An 18,096-nucleotide genomic window follows, 5' to 3' on the forward strand; every position below is an offset into this window, starting at 1 on the left:
ACCAGTTTCTATTTATACCAGTGCATTTTCCCACAGTCAAATGATGTTGCATGTCTGTGTCTGTAGTGGAGAAGGTACGCAGCCAGTGGGACAACACTCAGCACGGTGTTGAGGCTCGACTCCAGGAGCTGGACAACATGACTGCCCACAGTATCCAGTGGGAGGAGCAGAGGAAGGAGGTGAAGGCTCTTATTGGGCACCACGAAGGACGCTTCCACAACCTCCTCCAGCCGTGCAGAGAGCCCCTGACTAAACAGCTCGCTGACAACAAGGTCAGGAAACCTCCTCTCCGCGTCCTTTTTGATTCTGTAGCCTTGTCATTACAGATGGCGAGAAATTTAACTCAGGGAATTTGACTTCTCACTTTCCTGATGCAGAGGAAAATCTCCGACCGAACCAAACTTTACTTCATAAAGTATCGAGGTCATTTCTACAAGAGGCGGGAATGAATAAATCACCTCTCTGCTGTGTCACTCTCAACCTTAATAACATTCCTACACCCACATCATCCATCATCTTAATTTGAGATGATGACTTGGCCGAGAGGATGAAGAAACAAAAGTCGGCCTCAGTCAGGAGGCGCGTGTGTGTGACGCGTTACAGAAACCAAACACTAGAGGGCAACTGAGTTCAACAGAATGCAGCACATCAGCTCCACATCTACTCTTGGTTTATGTGCTCTTTTAATGATGAGTAATTGTCCATTTAAAAAAAGGTGAAGTGTACCTTTTTGTTGGCAGAACATGTGCCTCAGGGTCATATGTGGAAGATTTATTTGTTATGGTGAATTTAGAATAATAATCAGGCCTTATTAATAACAGTTAAGTCTTATCTAACCCTGGTTGATTAAGTAGAGGTTAAACAAACAATGTCAGACGGCAGAGCTGCAGTATTACTAATCACTTTGTGTTTTTAATCCCTGAAGTTAGATTCATTTTATTGAGTTTAGGGAATTTGTTATTAATGTCCTTTCACAGCAAATACCAAAAGCAGATGCGAGTGCAGGCTAATGAACTGCTGCCAACAGGGCCCCTCACGGTGACTCACAAGGTTTAAGTCACATCTGTCACACTTCCAGCGTCCTGATGATCCTAACGCGACCGTGCTTATTGCTTCGCAGGCACTTCTCCAGGACCTGGGACGGGGCCAGGGCACGGTCGCAGCCTTCAACGAGTTGTCCGGTCATCTTCTGCGGGAGTATTCCACCGACGACACCAGGCGAATCAAAGAGGTCACAGACAAACACAATGCTGCCTGGAACAACCTCAACAACAGGTGTGCACACACAAACACACACATACACACACACTCGCCTGGATACCTGTCTGTATGTTCATATGCACACGCCACTGGACAACATGAAATCAGAAAATAGCTGGCCAACTTAAAAAATAGCTTCAATTGGTAACAGAAATTGGTTAAGTTTGTTCAACTTAAAGTTAAGAAGTTATATTTAAGGACTAATTGTTATTTGGAAAAACCTAATTACCTCCTCCTAGGAAGTTCTGTTTTGGTCTGCGCTTGTTTGTTAGTTAGAAGGATGATGCAAAAACTAGGTGGGACATGACACAAGGAAGAACCCATTCAAACTTGGTGTGGATCCGGATTGTTTTTCCTTAAGATTGCGAGATAGTGTGTTTTTCTTATCATTGTTGTTGATTTCTCAGAGAATAATTCATGGATCTTGATGAAAAACATGTTTAGGGGACTGATATTTATGAGTGTGCAGATCCAAATATAAATTTGGATCTAGTGAATTTAAATGTGGCCTTGGCGGAGGTCTACATTCTACTGAGTGCCTTTCTAGTTCATTTAAGTATTATCAATTTTTTTAGTTGGCAGAACCTTCTTTTTTTAGTGTATGAAGCTGATGTCGCAGCAGTATTGGATCGTGTATCGACTGCAACAGTAGTTTGATTTCTATAAATCATGTGTTTTCCCATATGTCGTCACATATTGGACACATTATTGATTGGCAGGTCCAGTGACCGTTACACTCATCTGGACAGTGAACTGAAGGGTCTGCAGATGTCGCTCAGGGAGCTGGAGTCCTTCCTCAAGTGGCTCCAGGAGGCGGAGACTACCGTTAACGTCCTGGCCGACGCCTCCCAGAGGGAAGACCTGACGCAGGACTCCGCCCACGGGAAGGAGCTCAAGCAACAACTGGAGGTAGGGCTATAATTTATTTTTTTTTTTTTACAGAGGAACTGTGACTCTATTCACAGGTGCTCGCCCATTATCTGTGTCATCCTTCATTAGTGCATCTTTCACCAACAAAACCGAGGCTGCGTTTGGTCTCTGTGTGTGTGTGTGTACGTCCTGCTGGTTATAGGTGTGTAAATGGGTGGACATGCAGAGGGCGTGTGAGTGCTTGTATGCAATGAGTGTGGCTCATTGATCGTCTTGTTCTGTGCTGCTTAGGAACTCGGAGTGTGTCTGTGTGACTTTTTGTGTGTGTGTGTTTGCGCCCACTCTGACTGGCTTGTCATTTACCCGGACCTTCCCTCAGGGAATTGTTGACACCTCTCATCTTATGGTTTATGTATTATTGTAATCCCATTATCACTTCACTTCAACCTTTCAACGGACGAAACGGGCGATAATCTTCCTGTTTTGACGTCTCGCTGAAGTTGAAAGGTGTTATTTTTAAATAACATGTTGACCCTCTCACTCTGGTACGTTTTCTTTATTCAGAAATGGTCAGTGATTTGATCGTTGGTCTTCGGATAACCCTCTTGTCCTTGAGAAAATGCTACAAGGTCACTCATCTGTCAGAACTGAAAGCTTCTCTCCATTAATAAAATGGTTGGTTCCCATCATCCTGAATGCCACAGCGCTATCACTCCCATTTGCATTGTCCAATTATTTAAAAACAGGACATGGTTATTGAGTACATTTTTTTTTGATATTTTGGAAGAAATGATCACATTCTACGTTTATTGTATCAAACACAATCCATCATTCTGAGCCCTTTCAAGCTGTTAAAGGACACAAACATTATACCTTTTGACTTTATTCCGAAAAAGTCTGTCAAAGTCGTGGCAAAGATCCTGTGCATAGTAAATGTGGTTTAAGAATCGGTCTAAGGCTGATAAATCAAGGAATTAGTGGCACACCAACATATTTAGTGGAGCTTGATTTTCTCTGCATTTGTTATTGCCCATTTAAAGTCTATTTTTATCCCTTTTTTTATCCTCATTTCCCCTCTCTCGGTCTCGGTTGGAGTGGAAATTGATGGATGGCACTTAAGTTTAGAAAGTGGGTTAATGAGACGGAGGCAGACTTCGAGCCGTAGAGGACGAGTGCTGACGTAGTGCCGACATCCCCCCACGGTTTACTGAACTCACGATGGCTGCTCAGTGTCCAGTTACTTTAATCAGAAGTTTTGGATACAGGTCATTGTGAATAGTAACTGCTCTTTTAAGCCTTCGCACTGGTTGAGTGATCAGGAGAACTCACATATGAGCGGTACATAGATTTGCATACTCGAACATGTCTGACACTGGCCATATTGAAGGTACTTCTGATGCTACCGGTGCTGGAACATCCTTAAATGTCAAGTCAATGAGGCTCTGACATATTTTGTATGGTAATGGTAGACAGGACTATATGAATTAGTTACAATTTGAACAATACTTAGTTTTATGTCGCTTTATTTTTGATAGTACATTGTGAGTAGCTCATTTTCTGGGATTTCAAACCTGAAAAATCCCCTGTAATGGTCCAATACAACCAGATACATTATGATTTATACCTAATCTTATGGAATATAATACTGTACATTGCTCACACTGAGGCTGGTGTGTGGTACATGATATATGGAGCATAATCCCTTTAATCATACCACACCACACTGGAAGCTGTAGCACTAATGGCATCCAGCAGAAAAGTGCAAAGGTGCGCACAGCTTCAAGAGCTGCTTTTATCAGGCTTGCCTTATATGTGTGAGTGTGTGTGTGTGTGTGTGTGTGTGTGTGTGTGAGTGTGTGTGTGTGTTGACCAAGGCACCGTGAGCAGCGGAGATGTACATGTCAAACCCCTTAGTTGAGACCTAGTACTGTCACTGCCTTTAACACCAAGCCAACAAAACACTCGGCCTCCCTTGTAATTCCCTGTGAAGCCGAGTCGATACCCGGTGGAATAACTTGAATTGGACGCTGTATCGAGTTAAACCTTGTCTAAACACAGCTCTTCACTCAGCTTACCATGATCCCTTCTCTCCATTGTTGTGTGTGTGCATGAGCCCTGTTGGTAAATGACGATTATTCTAGCTGGCTGGGTCGATGAGCGTTGGTTTACAGGCGTTTTGTATTTGTGTTCATTTAGTTGTGCTCATTTCTCCTCCCAGCCTCGGAGTCCCCGCCCTTATCTGTATAAAGTGACAGTACACGCAGGTACCAAGTATTATAATGCGTCTCGTATTGCGAGGCCGAAAAATACCATTTGTGTGTGTGTGCGTCAGTTTGAATGATGAGTCACAGATACGTGTGAAGCGTTCAGCTCTTGGGCGATACTGAGGTTTTTTTCACCCCCACGTCAAATAAAAGCCTCTTGTCTCTCGGCTGGGAGAAAGAGAAGGTTTTTTTCAGCTGCACTTTGAATAAAAGTAAGCATCACAGAGAGCATGAATAGATGCACAATACCCACCTGTGCGTAATACTGTGTGGTCAGCGGCTCTGCGAGAGCTGAGCGGCACTTTTATTATGATAGCTGCTGATTGTGCAGCTCCAGTATCTGTGCTTTTACCTGCCTCTCTCATTCTTCTTTTCCCCCGTTGTCTCTTGATGTCATCTCTACTGTACCTATGTACGCTTCAAACAGGTTTATCCTCCAAAGATTTAGCCTTTTTCTGCACAGATAAAACGATGCTTAAAAACCTTTTTATCTTGTCTCGACCGTGTCTTCCTACATTTTTTCCTTCTCAACTTTCCTCCCACCTTTTATTTTTCTTATCTTCAATCTGCTCTTCTCCAGTAAGGCCTCCCTCATTTCTTCTCAGTTAATATTATTTTAAAGCCTCATTTTGCCAACGACGGAATGAAAGACGATGCATAACAACAAGAACACATCCCCCCTCTCCCCAGAGAGATATGGGAAATCAACATTTAAAACAGTCGGTACCATAGACTGTATATAAAGATGGCCGATATGACAATGCAATTGTAAAACCCTGCCATCTCCAAGTTAGTGGATGGGACATAGGCTAAGACATACACATTAAGATAAATTTGTCAAAAATGGTTTCTGTCATTTTAGGTAGTTCTAATCACACTGATGTTCAAGTGTTCAAGTTTGGTTTTAATTAGTTATTTGATGCTGTAAAAATCATGAACGACAGCTGAGACTGTCTCGTACGAGCGGCTCCATCCCAGCACAGACTGGTTTCAAATTATCTTTTCAGCACTCGAACTGTCACAGGTTGTATTTAGGGCACAAAAAAACCGACTTGTCAGGTTTAGGAAAAAAAGATCATGATTTGGGTTAAAATAACTTAAACTATAGGGTTGGAACAGTGGTCGACAGTCTAATACAATTACTCGTCTTTTGTACTCATGATGGATGGTGTCGTCCAGCCGTGGAAGCGTTCCAGCTGTCCGTCACTAACACTTGCCGTGCAGAAAATGAATGGGACTTTAACTTCCAGGAACCCTCCATGCCTGAAAAGACTCCTCCCTCTCCGTAACCCTGTTGTGTGTCCGTGTGTGTGTGTGTGTGTGTGAGTGTGAGTGTGTGCGCATCTCATTTGTGCTCGGAGCTCTCTCTCTCTTTCTCTCCCACTCACTGTTGCTCTCTTTCCCTTTTTCTCTTTGTCTCGCTCATTGATCTGTAGGTCGCCTTCGTAGTGTCATTATCCCGTCACGCCGGAGGAATCATTTTTTGTCCCTTACACTACTGCTTTTGATTCGTCTCTCTCCTTCATTTCTTCTCTCTCTCTCTTTCTCTCTCTCTCTTTATCTCTCTCTCTCTCTGTGGTCCAGAAGGATTACTGTATCTCTCTCTACCTTTCAGTCTCTTCCTCTCTCTCTGGATCAGTGGCAGTAAAAAAAGTGAGCCGCGTAACCAGCGTCTCTTCTCGTCCGGTGCAACTCGCGCCTTCCTCTCTCCTCTCCTGTCCAGCTTGCTGCCACTTTCAACTCTTTTCTCCCTGTTGATCTTTTTTTTCCCCCCCTTCTTCTTCTTCTTCTTCATCTTCTTTTTCCTCGTCACCCTCCTCTGACTCTGCAGGGTAGCGTCACAAGTGATTTGTTTGATTCCCTTCTGGCTCTTGCGGTCGGTGGTGCACGTGTAAATGTCCGCGTGGAGGAGAAAGTGAGTGTCTTGTCTCGTCCCGCTCTCCTGCATCATCACATGTGTGTGTGACTGTGTGTGTGTGTGTGCTGGGAGCTGTCTGTTTATAAAGAGAGAGATAGAGGGAGAGAGAGGGGTAGACCTATCTGAGGCTGCGCTCACTCTGTGTAGTTTGTGTGTGTATATGTGACGCAACATAGAGGCATGCTGAGCTGAGTACGTTTGCAAGTGTGTGTGTGTGTGTGTTTTCCTCCCTCTTTGTGTGTGTGTTCATGTGTGTGTGTGTGCGCATCACGTCAGCTTGGCTGGGGTCTGGTCGGCTGGCTAGGGAGAGGGAGAGGGAGAACAATATGAGCGGGGTAGGGCAGTGCTAGCATGCGGACCAGGAGCAGGCTGCTGCAGGCTTGTAGCAGTCTTAAGATGATGGCCATGGTCCGGACCTCTCTCCAGAAAGTGGTGGTCTTCCTTCACAGGCTCCAGAGGATGGCCATCTCCTCGCCGCGCTACCACAAACTCTGCAAGGTACGTGGACTCCAAGAGAGAGAGAGAGAGTCCGCTGGAGGACAGAGTTTCTTTATTTAGATGGAAATGTGGAAATCAGATGGAAATATTCGCATATGCAAACTTTTTGTTGTTACTGTATTTTTGGAGTGTGGCTTTTGGATTTGAGAAAGCTGATTGTGAGTTTGTGTGATAGCTTTTGCAAGGTCTTTGAGTTTTTCCTTTTCTTTTCCTAAGTGTCACCAAGTTGTCTGTCGTTCCCTCATCCAGTGTTTGTCCTCTATTTTTTTTTGTCCTTTTCTTCATAAGTCATTTGGTTGTCAAGACAGTCTGTGCAATGTTTTTTGGGGAGTTATCACCTCCACATACTGAGGCTGGAACAAAAAAAATCATATATATAAAAAATTTATAAACACCTGACTTCAGGACTTTTGGCACTTCTCCTGCATAACAATGATTCCAACTGTGCATCCCTGTTGTGTGTGTGTGTGTGTGTGTGCGCACTTGCTTGCTTTGAGTTTTCTCACTGTATGCTGTCAGTTTTTAAGCAACTTTTGACTTTATAGTGGTGCAGGCATAAACTAATACATTTGTGTGTGTGAAGTATTGATTAAATCTGCACTCTGCCTGTGATAAATAATTAAACTCCCTAATTGAAGTTATTAAGAGACTTTGTTATGGTGGAGTCATTTAAATGCTGAAATCACACACACGGCTGATCATATTCCTGCCTTGAATGAATTAGCATGAGCTGAACAGACTGATCTGGATGTTTAATGACAAACTAAACCCAGTCGTGTCGCTCTGTAACCTGTTACCGCAGTTTGTCGGCCGTATTGATTTCACCTTAGAGGAAACAACCAGTGGTGTGCGGTGGACTCGTCGTCATTTTGTCTTGTTGATCATTATTGATCGCTGATCTTCTTTGCTGTGGCACAACATTGACTGACTCTCAGAGAGTCAGAGGGCAGAGGGGACCAGCTGCTGGGATTTGACAGCCCAGAGTGAGAGTGAGGGACTAATGCACCGGACTAGTTTTCAATCACGCCTCAACAAACTTCGACTTAATCCGTCCTTAATCCATAAATCCGTCTCTCTTTAGTGCTCGGCCCTGTCTCTACCGCGTAGATGTGGTTGTTTGTCAGTCTTTCTTTGTGTTTTTGGCAAAGTCTGTCACAGACTTCCACAGGTTTTGCTTCAACCTCCAGTCTAAAAACCGGAGAAATACAGAGAGCAACAGAGACGGCAAAAGGTCGAGACTTAGGCATGAGAGTTCTACACACAGATTTGCTCTTCCTCAGTTATTTATCATGCATGTGCCATTCTGCCTCCTGCTTATTTTACAAGGAAAACAGGTGAAATCTGATCTCTTCTACGGCACATGCACAGAATCCCTCGTCCTTCCCCTTCATTGTAAACTCTAATCTGGAGTACGATCACTCAGTTGGCTCCGTTCAACGTCCTTAGAGGCCGGACCTGTTCCTGGATTGCGTCCCTACCAGCGGGAGACATCAGTCATTCCACACTCGATTACCCTCCCCTTGGGTTGCATCAGTCATTCCAGCTTCGTTTGGCCTTCCCTTCGGGGAATCAGTAATGCCGGGCTTGTCCTGCCTCCCCGGGGCGCGCTCACCGGCTGCCAGACTGGAACAGTGACTCCTCGATGATGGATTTGCTCGGGGCTCACCCTCTTGGGTTCGGCCTCTCCTGCTCCTTCAGGACAGCGTTGGTTCTAAAAACAACCCACCTGGCCATTGTCTGATTTCGAATATTCTACTTTAATGAACAAGTTGAGAACTTGAGAGCAGATATTAAAAAAGGCCCATATTTGATATTCGTAAGTTCAAACCGATCTGAGTGACCAAGTCAACAACTCTCCTTGACATCAGGCCCTCTGACATAAAGGCTTTACATTAGACGCAGGCTGTATTTCATCCCCTGGCAGTCCAATAAAGCTGCAAAGCCAAGCTTATCTTCTAAAACTTATTGACCTCCATCATATTGGTCCTCACTATGTCTCACAGTGGCAGCACAGAGCAGAGTGACCCCTGAGCCGGCTCCCCGAGCTACGATTGATGGGAAGTTTATAAAACCTACTCGATCATAACCTTTTACTCGTCTTTTTTGCATTAATCGTTCTTCAATGGCAGCGTTTTTTCGGTGCGTGTGCCCGTTTGCATGGCCCTTTAAGAGCACTCATTGTGTTGATGTATAATACTGAGCTCTGCAGCCTTTGGAGCAGAAGCTATTTAACTTGAAGTGTTTCCAGAATTGCATCTATTATTTGCTGCGTGAATTGTTTTCTTCTCCCACTTTCTCGATACAAAACATTAATGTATAATGAGGTTGTACGCTATTAGACTAATTTTACATCCGTACAGTGTTCCCTGAGGCTTTGTTTATGTATGTTGTCCTACTCGAGGGCATTTGTTCCACACAAGGATCACACTCACGCCCATTAAGAAAGTCAGATATATGCCTTAAATGAGAATTTCACTGAATCCTTAAAGTCCCAATTGTTTCTTTTCACCTCCCTCGACCCATGTGACCTTCTACTTTATTTGTGATATGAGTAATTTACTGGTTTAATGTCCTTGTGGGTAGAATGACTGATTAGATTACACTGAGACATACAGAGGGGCCCAGACGGCTCATTTCATCTCCTCTCTTTTTGCTCCGTCTCTCAGTGTGTAATCAGTAGCTGAGAATTGGCTGAAGGGCCCATTTCTCTCCTGAGGACTGTCCTGCTACTCTCATCTTGTGGCATTGGCCCCTGCCGTGTGTGTGTGTGTCTAGAATCAGCCCCGAAGCTGTGACAATGTGGAGTCATGGCTTGTCTTTCCCACTGTTTGTCTGGCAACTGCTTTGGCCTCTGGGCTCAACAATCCTTCCACCTTTGCTCCTGGCTCACAGATACCTCAGGACAGGTGACTCAGGCACAGGCACGGAGCCCAGCTGCCTGACCTCCACCGTCCTTGAGCCTCCACCAGGGTCCCTCGGGTTATTAGCAAGTGTTAGCATTAGCAGTTGGAGCCTCAGGTGCAGCCACAACCCCCCCCCCCCCCCCGCCCCCACCCTTTCCCTCCAGTAACCCGTCTCACATACAAATCGCAGATATTTCCTTTCACGCACGCTTAGAGCCATTTCATTCACTGACACACACACACATGCACGCACGCATTTACTCAATCAAGCATAAGTATACACACATACACTTACTCCGCAGCATGGGGGAGGATTCACAAGCAGAGGAGACTTAAGTGGGAACAGATTCATAAATTCAGATCATTTAAATGCGTCAGGACAGTTTTGGGAGAGAGAAGAAACAATAAAAGGAAATGAAGACAGGAATCTGCATCAACATTACACGTAAATCCCTGCAGATGGACTCCCTATTGTCAGTAGTGGTGATTTGGGTGGTCAAATTAAATATGTAATAAATTACAACAGATTTAAATAGATGCAAATATAAATATAGACAAATTCCCCCCTGCTACTTCTCTCTCAATCTCTACATCCTTCTTTGTCTCTCCCATTTACAGTAAACGCATTTATCGAGCCAGTTGTGTGTTGTGTGTGTGTGTGCATGTGTGTGTTGTGTTACGGTGCACTATAGCGATGGATTTTGTGCACACATTTCCATTAGTGGCTTTCAGACAGGCCCCAACAGCAAGCTCGAAACTGCTAATGCCTTTGCGGTTTATCATCAGATGGACTTTATGGTGCTGGAAAGCTCTGCAACCACCCGGACTGTCGACATGTGACGGTCAGAGTAAACAACACTTTGCAGCCAGGGAGGAAGAGAGAGAAACGGAGGCAGAGACAGACATGAAAGTGTCAATGGGAAATTCCATTGAAGATTATATATATATAGTATATTAACATATGGATAAATATTGCTTAAATGTGATCACAGTTCCCTGTATTGGTGAGATGTGATCAAAATGTTTTTCTACCAAAACAACACAGCCATACAAGAACTGAAATGATATGATTCAATTTTGCTAAAACTTCCTGAGGTTGAAGATCCAGCCGTCATGGAAGTCGTGTTTGTTTTCAGAGGGCAGACTCGGCCAGAACTCTCTAACTCATCTCACATGGTGATCTACGGCCGGCCAAGACTTGCCGAGCTGGATCACACCACGGTCGAGGCAGCATAACGATTCCGGCTTCCTGCAGACTCAGTGGCCAAAAGGCTCCACTGTGATGCATTCAGCTCCATCTCGTACTTTCATTCCTTTTTTTCATGCCCTGACCACCTCTCCTTCTAATAGAGCAATAAAACACTTAAAACACTGCACTACAAACATCATATTTAGCATACCACTTAAATAGATGATGCAATATACATATTGTTCATTATTTATCATACTCAACATTTCCTTTGTTAAACTTAACAACAGGAAACAGTTTGATTTGAGTCATAATTTCATTTGTGCTCCCGTGATGACAATCAACTTCTTGAATATTGAATTTGTAATACGGTCAAAATACAATCTTAAAGTACCAAAAATAGAGGTAACTCTAAACGGAGAGAACGAGGAACATGCAGATCGGGAGAAGGTGACATTTTTGTTGCCAGCTTGACCTTCCAGCTCCCCCCCTTCAGTGTCGGCTGCACTGTGTACCTGGGTGTGATCCAGGGGGCGACCTAAGTGGGAGAAATCATTTTCATTTTCCTTTTTCGCTCCTCCTTCTCTTCTCTGCCAGACAATTAATCTACTTTTTGACAAGGCCAGAGCTATGTGTGTCGTCGTCCCCCCCCCCGCCACCATCGATGCCCACAAACACGTCACTAACTCGCGGTTTTCTCTCTGTTTACACTAGCGCCTCAATCTCTGTGGTGCTGCCGAATATACGTTTCAGATTGAAGGAGAGATGGCGGTGTGTGATTCTCTCATCATCAGCCTCACACACACACACACACACACACACACACACACACACACACACACACACACACACACACACACACACACACACACACACACACACACAGTCGGTAACATCAGCCATGAGAATTGATCCAATTACTACTCAATAGATTTAACCTAGAAACTGTGTTTATTTTTATCCCATTCACACTGTCTGTCACTCACTCTTACGTTTCTCCCCGTTCCTCCATCCTTGCCTGTCGATCTACCTGCAGCATCTTTACTGCTCAATCTTTCTCCTTTGTGTGTCTCCCCTACCTTTTGGCCACTTTCCCTTCTCCCTTGTCAAGGGTAGTTAATTCTTTAAAAAAAGAGGTGCGGCACGTTTGCTTGAAAGATAACGTCTGCTGCCGCTACACGTCAGTGGTTTCGTGTTTTATGTCCGCGGCGCCGCACCGAGCCCGTGTGATTTTGGATTTTGTCTGTTTTGCGGAAGACCCCGGGAACATTTCCTGTGATTTGTCACTCTTTCAAATCTCTTATTCACAACTTCATTTTGCTTTCTGTTTCTGAAGGTTGCCTTTTCTGTGGAGACAAACTTTGATCAATTAACCAACCTTGAGGGCTCCCAGTACAATCATACTAAAGGGAAAGAAAAGTTTTATCCAATCAAACTTTTTTAGTTTAAAGCCACACTCCCTTCCATTACTGTACCTGTCGTCTCCCTCTCCTGTCATAATTCCTCTCTGTACCAATTTCCCTAATACCACTTCTCAGTAAGCCATACGCAGCATATGCTCTAGCTCATATCCCCCCTCTTTCTATTTATGCAGTCATCTGCTCGTTGCATGCCACTCTTAAATCATTCATGCTCCCCCTCTTTTCCTCTCGTCTTCCGAAAACTGCCCATCTTTTCCTGAAGTCGCAGACAGATGGCTTACACGCTACTTGAGCTTGCCTTGATGCCACGCTTATGAAGCAGATCATTACATGCAGCTAAAACATTGATCAAATGCTTCGTCTTTTTTTTTCTGACACGGCAACATCTAATCACGCAGGGTCAGATCCTGGGAGGCTGAAACTACACCCACTCACACATCATGCGCGAGTCGCCTTAATAGCCCAAGGTTGGGTGCGAGTTTGTGTGTGTGCGTCGCCTCTTGTATTTGGCATGCATGTTGCTTATAAAAAATTCCCTCTAAATACAAGCAGAACCGCCCCCAAAATGAGTGAAGTAGGAAAAGTTAATCAAGAAAGAAGATCATGAATAACAGAAAAGAGGATATCCAAAAGACGGTAGAGGGAAGAAGGAAGTTATCAGTGCTTTGGTTAAAAGAGGAGGCCGGTGCGTTCAGGATGCGCTCAGAGGGAACTACTGTGGTGCGGCAAAAACAAAGAACTACTGAAAATGGTTTGCACGGTTATATCACAGGGAGATTAAAGATAAATCACGCTATATATAGTCTGTAATCTGCCAGAGAGCGAACAACCAGAATGAGTAGCCGGAGTCAGATGCCACTGCAGAAATTGCATGGGGGGAGAGTTTGATGAGTATGACGGGTAAAGTCAGTAATATCCCTCTCTGAAATACTGAGCAGTTTGTTTAAAAGCTTAACTTTGCTCAAAGGAGCTCTTGCTCTTGACGTGTATCTTCACGCGCCGAGCGTTTTTTAGTAAAAACCAAAAAGAGGTGTTAAATCAGAAAGGTCGTGGTTATAAGATTAGAAATGAGACGGCCCAATCAAACAGGGGATGTTCAAGAAAGTCGAGCGAGGGATCAGAGTGGATCAGCGTGAGCAATGGAAGTGTTTGTGAAAGACGGTCCAACATAAGCCCGAACTTCCCTCGCGTGGTACCTTCACACATCGGACCAATGACATCAAAGGAAATTCCGAGCGGGTTGAGGATGAGAAGAATTGAAATGAGATTTACGACTGTGGTGCCAGTGAGGGTGTTCATTGGTTCGGCATATTTCATAGTTATCACCTAAATGTCTGACAGTTGGGACATTTCCACCGATGACCCTGGAGGAGATGAATGTGATGTCCCTCGGAAAAAAAGAAGAGGGTGAGTCAAAAGGGAGGAGAGGAAGAAAAAACGCATGACAGAGAACAAAATGGCAGACAAGTGTGAGGATTGATAGAGAGACATTGTGGAAGGATAGAAATGAAGTGAAGGAGATAGTGGTTGTGACAAGAGAAAGTGATTGTTGGATCTGGAGAAAGGGCAGGGAAAGAAAGAGACATAGACTGACAGAAGAAGAAAGTAGAAATGTTGCTGCACCATCTTTCCTCTTTCCAATACCGATTTCGATTCTTGGACTTTGTTTATTGGCGGATACAGAATACAGATCTCATGCCAGTGCATTTAATTGAACTACTTAGGCTATATAACTTATATAAATACTAACTATAAATACTTTTTAACCATTATAACTGAAGTTTTGCATATAGTACATGTTGCCGCTTTACTTGTGGGACTTTCCAGCGTGGAAATCACTACTTATTTGTCACTTTAGAAACTGTACTTGCCTGTAGCAATACAGCGCAATTGATGTTTTGTAGCAGCAGAGAAAAAGTGATTTCCAGGAAAAGAAATTGCAGTTTTATTTGGGTGAAACTTATATAACTTAAAGAAGTGGTATCGGATCGGGACATAGATTTGTGAACTTGCTGATGCCCAACTCAGCGTTTTTGGCATTTCTGATGCCAGTATCGTTTTCGGAACATCTGAGGAGAACTGCTCGATAGAAGTTTACATCTTTGAGGTGTGCAGGGCCTAATTGTGGGTCACTGGAGAGATTATGACACACACACAAACCTTGACACACACGCAGACACACACACAATGTCCGGAATCGATCTGGGTGCTCATTTTCAGTCTAAAGGGATATTCTCAGATTGGGCACGAGGGGAAAATTCATTTGTTGCTTCACTACATGAATGACTTCATATTCTCCCGGCCTTACCTACCAGTGTGGACAAAAGAGTAATAACAACAAAGCCTATTACACATTGGTCTGGTGTACAGACGGGTAAATCTTGTGGAATGTCTTCCTCTTCTTTTCATTCCATGTCCCCTTTTCAGCCTCTGTATGTGCAGGAAAGTGCATGTGTGCGCATGAGTCCGCGCTGGTGTGTGTCTCTGCTAAATATCATTGGGATTAGCACCGGGGGCTTAATTAAAAAGCAATTACCTTGGGTCGCTGTGGGCAACGCTTGGTGGAGAGTAGCTCGACTAATCTGGTGAACGGTGTGAGGGACCCTTGCCGTGCAACACACACACACACACACACACACACACACACACACACACACACACACACACACACACACACACACACACACACAAACACTCGCACAAATTGTGCAATTGTCTGCAGAATTAAAGGAGGATTAAAACAATTGTTAATTAGTGAAGTGGAGTGGGGGGCGGGAGCGCGAAGGGGGGCCAGACCCCCCCGGCCGTAACCTCCGCCTCTCATGGCCTCCATGTGTCTATTTCTGAGGTTGAAGGATCAAACTATATACCCAGAGCTAAATTAATTTCCTGTGATGGACTTGTAAGCGCTCTCGCTCTCGCTCTCGCTCTCGCTCTCGCTCTCTTTGTCAGTCTCGGAAATCCTAAAATAGGTTAGCACAGTTAGCACCAGAGCTAATCTTTCAATTTTAAAGCGCCAATTAGATAATGCTAATGACACTAATTAGATCGTCTCTGTGAGATTCGCTGGAAAGTGTCCTTGAAAAAACCCTGTACGCTTCAGACATCAGAGGGGGATCGGCCTAAAATGTGGTTTTGTGTGTGTGTTTGTGTCATTACCTTTACTGAGCTCACTGAATACAAAGGATGCTCCGTGTCCACTTGTTAAACTGAGGATTCATGTATAAGGGTTTTGAGAATTCAGCCTTGGTGGACGTTTGGGTGAAGATTGTGTTGATGCATTTTGTTTTGCTTTTCACTCTCTTCTTTCTCACATTAATAGTCAAAACAAGGGAAGCCTCCACGTTCAGATCAATCTTGCTGGGGTCGGGTGAATTCAACGGTTTGTGGTTAGAAAAAATGATTCAAAGTCGAAATGACGGTCCTGACAAAGACAGAGCTATAAATAGATTGTGTGTGTGTGTTTATGTGCGTATTCGCTATGTCGATTTGTGGTAGTTCATCAACATTTAATTTGGGATTGATGTTTTCCATCCCGGAGAGGGACCAGTAATTGCCACACACATCACAGGAGCCCACCTCGCCACCTGGTTGATGTATCATTATTGTCCTCTGTCCTCTTCCCATCCTGCCTCACTCTATTTATAGCTCACTTTAGTCCCCGCCCTGCCAGACATCGCCATGCGGCTAAATGAGTGACAGGGCAATAGACGAGGACGCCCAATCCCTCTGACTCTCTCCTTCCTCCCGTTGACCTTCCGTCTGATATCACCTCAGTCTGACTGTCTCGCTTTGCTCTGTTCTGCTCTGTGTGGGATCATAACTCGCTTAGTCAGAGTGGCCTTACAAGTCACTGCTAAATGTCGCCTCTCACTCACAGAGGGCCCAGCTCACAGAGGGGACGTGGCTCATAAAGCGCTCTTTAACCCTGACCTTTGTGTTGGCTGGGCTGACAAGTTTTATTCAAAGTTTTAACAGGGGCTTATATGTGTGGAAAATATGAAGTATTTGATCTGAAGTCATCTGTTTGAATTCTCAGTGTTAAAGTATAAAAAGGTCGTTTCTTACGAGTCATTGTAACGTGAGGAAGCCTTTTGGGTCAGCTAAGGAAAGGGTGTTTGCTGACATAGTAAAAATATATGTACATGATTCACATTGGAAAAAAAGGAAAAAACATAATTCTAGTTTTTTTTTCTCGAAAAAGTGGCAGCATTTATTTATGCTGTGGGAATTTTTATAATTAACAGCTTAGACATGCTCATAGAAATTAATTCAGTTTTTCAACAGCCTTAATACCTTTTAATAAAGCATATTAGCAGTCAAGCTATGTAACCTTCATGAAAGATATTGACAAATAAGTGTTTGTTCTAGTAAACAGCAAAAGCCACCACTTACATAAACATCAACTTTATCAGAAAACACCACGCAGCAATTTGCGGAGTGCAGTGCAAATAAACAACAAGAGAGAAGTCGTGAAATGTAAAGTATGTGAGTGCACTGGCAGGTAGTGTGTAAAATCCAAATCCTATACATGGAAGTGGGCTTGACATTTTCATGTTGTACCAATGTGAAAAGTTTTCTTGGTTTCAATGGCATTGGTTGCTGTTTTTTATCGCTTAAGTTACGGTCAGAGTTCGGGTTAATGTTAGCTGATTGGGGGTCCGGGTTAATTGGTTGTGGTTAGAGGTCATGGTTATGTTAGGTGTTTGGGGGTCCAGGTTAATTGGTTGTGGTTAGGGTCAATGTTAGGTGGTAAGTGGTCAGGGTTAAGGTCAGGTACTAATCCCCACTCCAGAGTTTGATTGAACCACTCAACATGGCACTAAATTCAAGTTCATTTTCACTTATAGCTCAAAGTCTTCTGTTTGGCCCCTTTGTCGTCATGACATTAACTCTGTCCCTGTCCGTCTCCTCTGTTTGGCTGGAGGATGCATTCTTGCCCTGCAGTTTAGCTCCACTCTTTACTTACTCGCCATACGTCGTTCCACTCTGTCTCCTGTTAGCACCACAGAGATATCACTGTTTCCATCGTATCCACCAGCTCTATTCTACAGCTTTATGCCCTTCTCCTGTGTTTTCGAAAACATTTGTTTGCTATTCTACTGAACGTGCCCAAGTGGTTTCAGAAAAGGATTGTGAAAAACCTTGCTTTTTTAAATATTCACAAACGTGTGTTTTAAAAAACATTATCTATAAAGCAATCTATGACGGAAAACAAGTAGCTCAAATGTCACTCAGCCTCTCCAGTGGGATCCTAAACTGTTTCCAGGCCAGGTGGGATACTTAGTGTAATCCTCCCAATATGTTCTGGGTCTGCCTGAGGTTTCCTCGCTGTTGACGGTACCTGTCTCAGCGGCATTGTAATCAGCAGCCCAAAGAAGTAACAGTTATACCATTTGTGTATATACTGTATCTGAGCCTCTTACCGTAGTAACCATGACACCCCTTGAAGGAAAACAAGCTTATATCTGAGATATTTCTGCTTCAGTTATGAGCCACACTTGTGATCACAATTCAAAACTTGGCACTTTGCAATTGGGTTCAACTTCCTCTTTATTGGACAATAAGGTTCAACATACATGGGCCTGTGTTCACTACAAAAATCCAACTTCACCTCACAGTTGATCCTATTTCACTCCTCAACAAGATCCATATTCCTCCTCTTGGAACTGCAGCTCACTGATATGGATTTTCAATACTTTTCCGTAGCAAAACACACACATATGAAAAGACTAACGGCATTAATGTCTTTTTATTATGATGGGTTATGATA

General features: G+C 43.8%; 1 protein-coding gene across 11 annotated transcripts in view; it reads left to right on the forward strand.

Annotated features, from left to right (window-relative positions):
• Positions 1-18,096, forward strand: part of utrn (utrophin) — a 174,200-nt gene that overhangs the window by 58,788 nt on the left and 97,316 nt on the right. For 10 of the 11 annotated variants that reach the window (XM_034579148.1, XM_034579155.1, XM_034579154.1 and 7 more), the window contains 3 exons: positions 67-272; positions 1,121-1,275; positions 1,980-2,169. In XM_034579148.1, the coding sequence (XP_034435039.1) occupies positions 67-272; positions 1,121-1,275; positions 1,980-2,169 (551 nt within the window). Of the gene's footprint in view, positions 1-66; positions 273-1,120; positions 1,276-1,979; positions 2,170-6,406; positions 6,811-18,096 lie in introns of those variants that run through there. The other variant, XM_034579156.1, reaches the window with a different exon arrangement.

Source organism: Hippoglossus hippoglossus, chromosome 24, assembly GCF_009819705.1.
Source record: "Hippoglossus hippoglossus isolate fHipHip1 chromosome 24, fHipHip1.pri, whole genome shotgun sequence".
Classification (NCBI taxonomy): domain Eukaryota; kingdom Metazoa; phylum Chordata; class Actinopteri; order Pleuronectiformes; family Pleuronectidae; genus Hippoglossus; species Hippoglossus hippoglossus.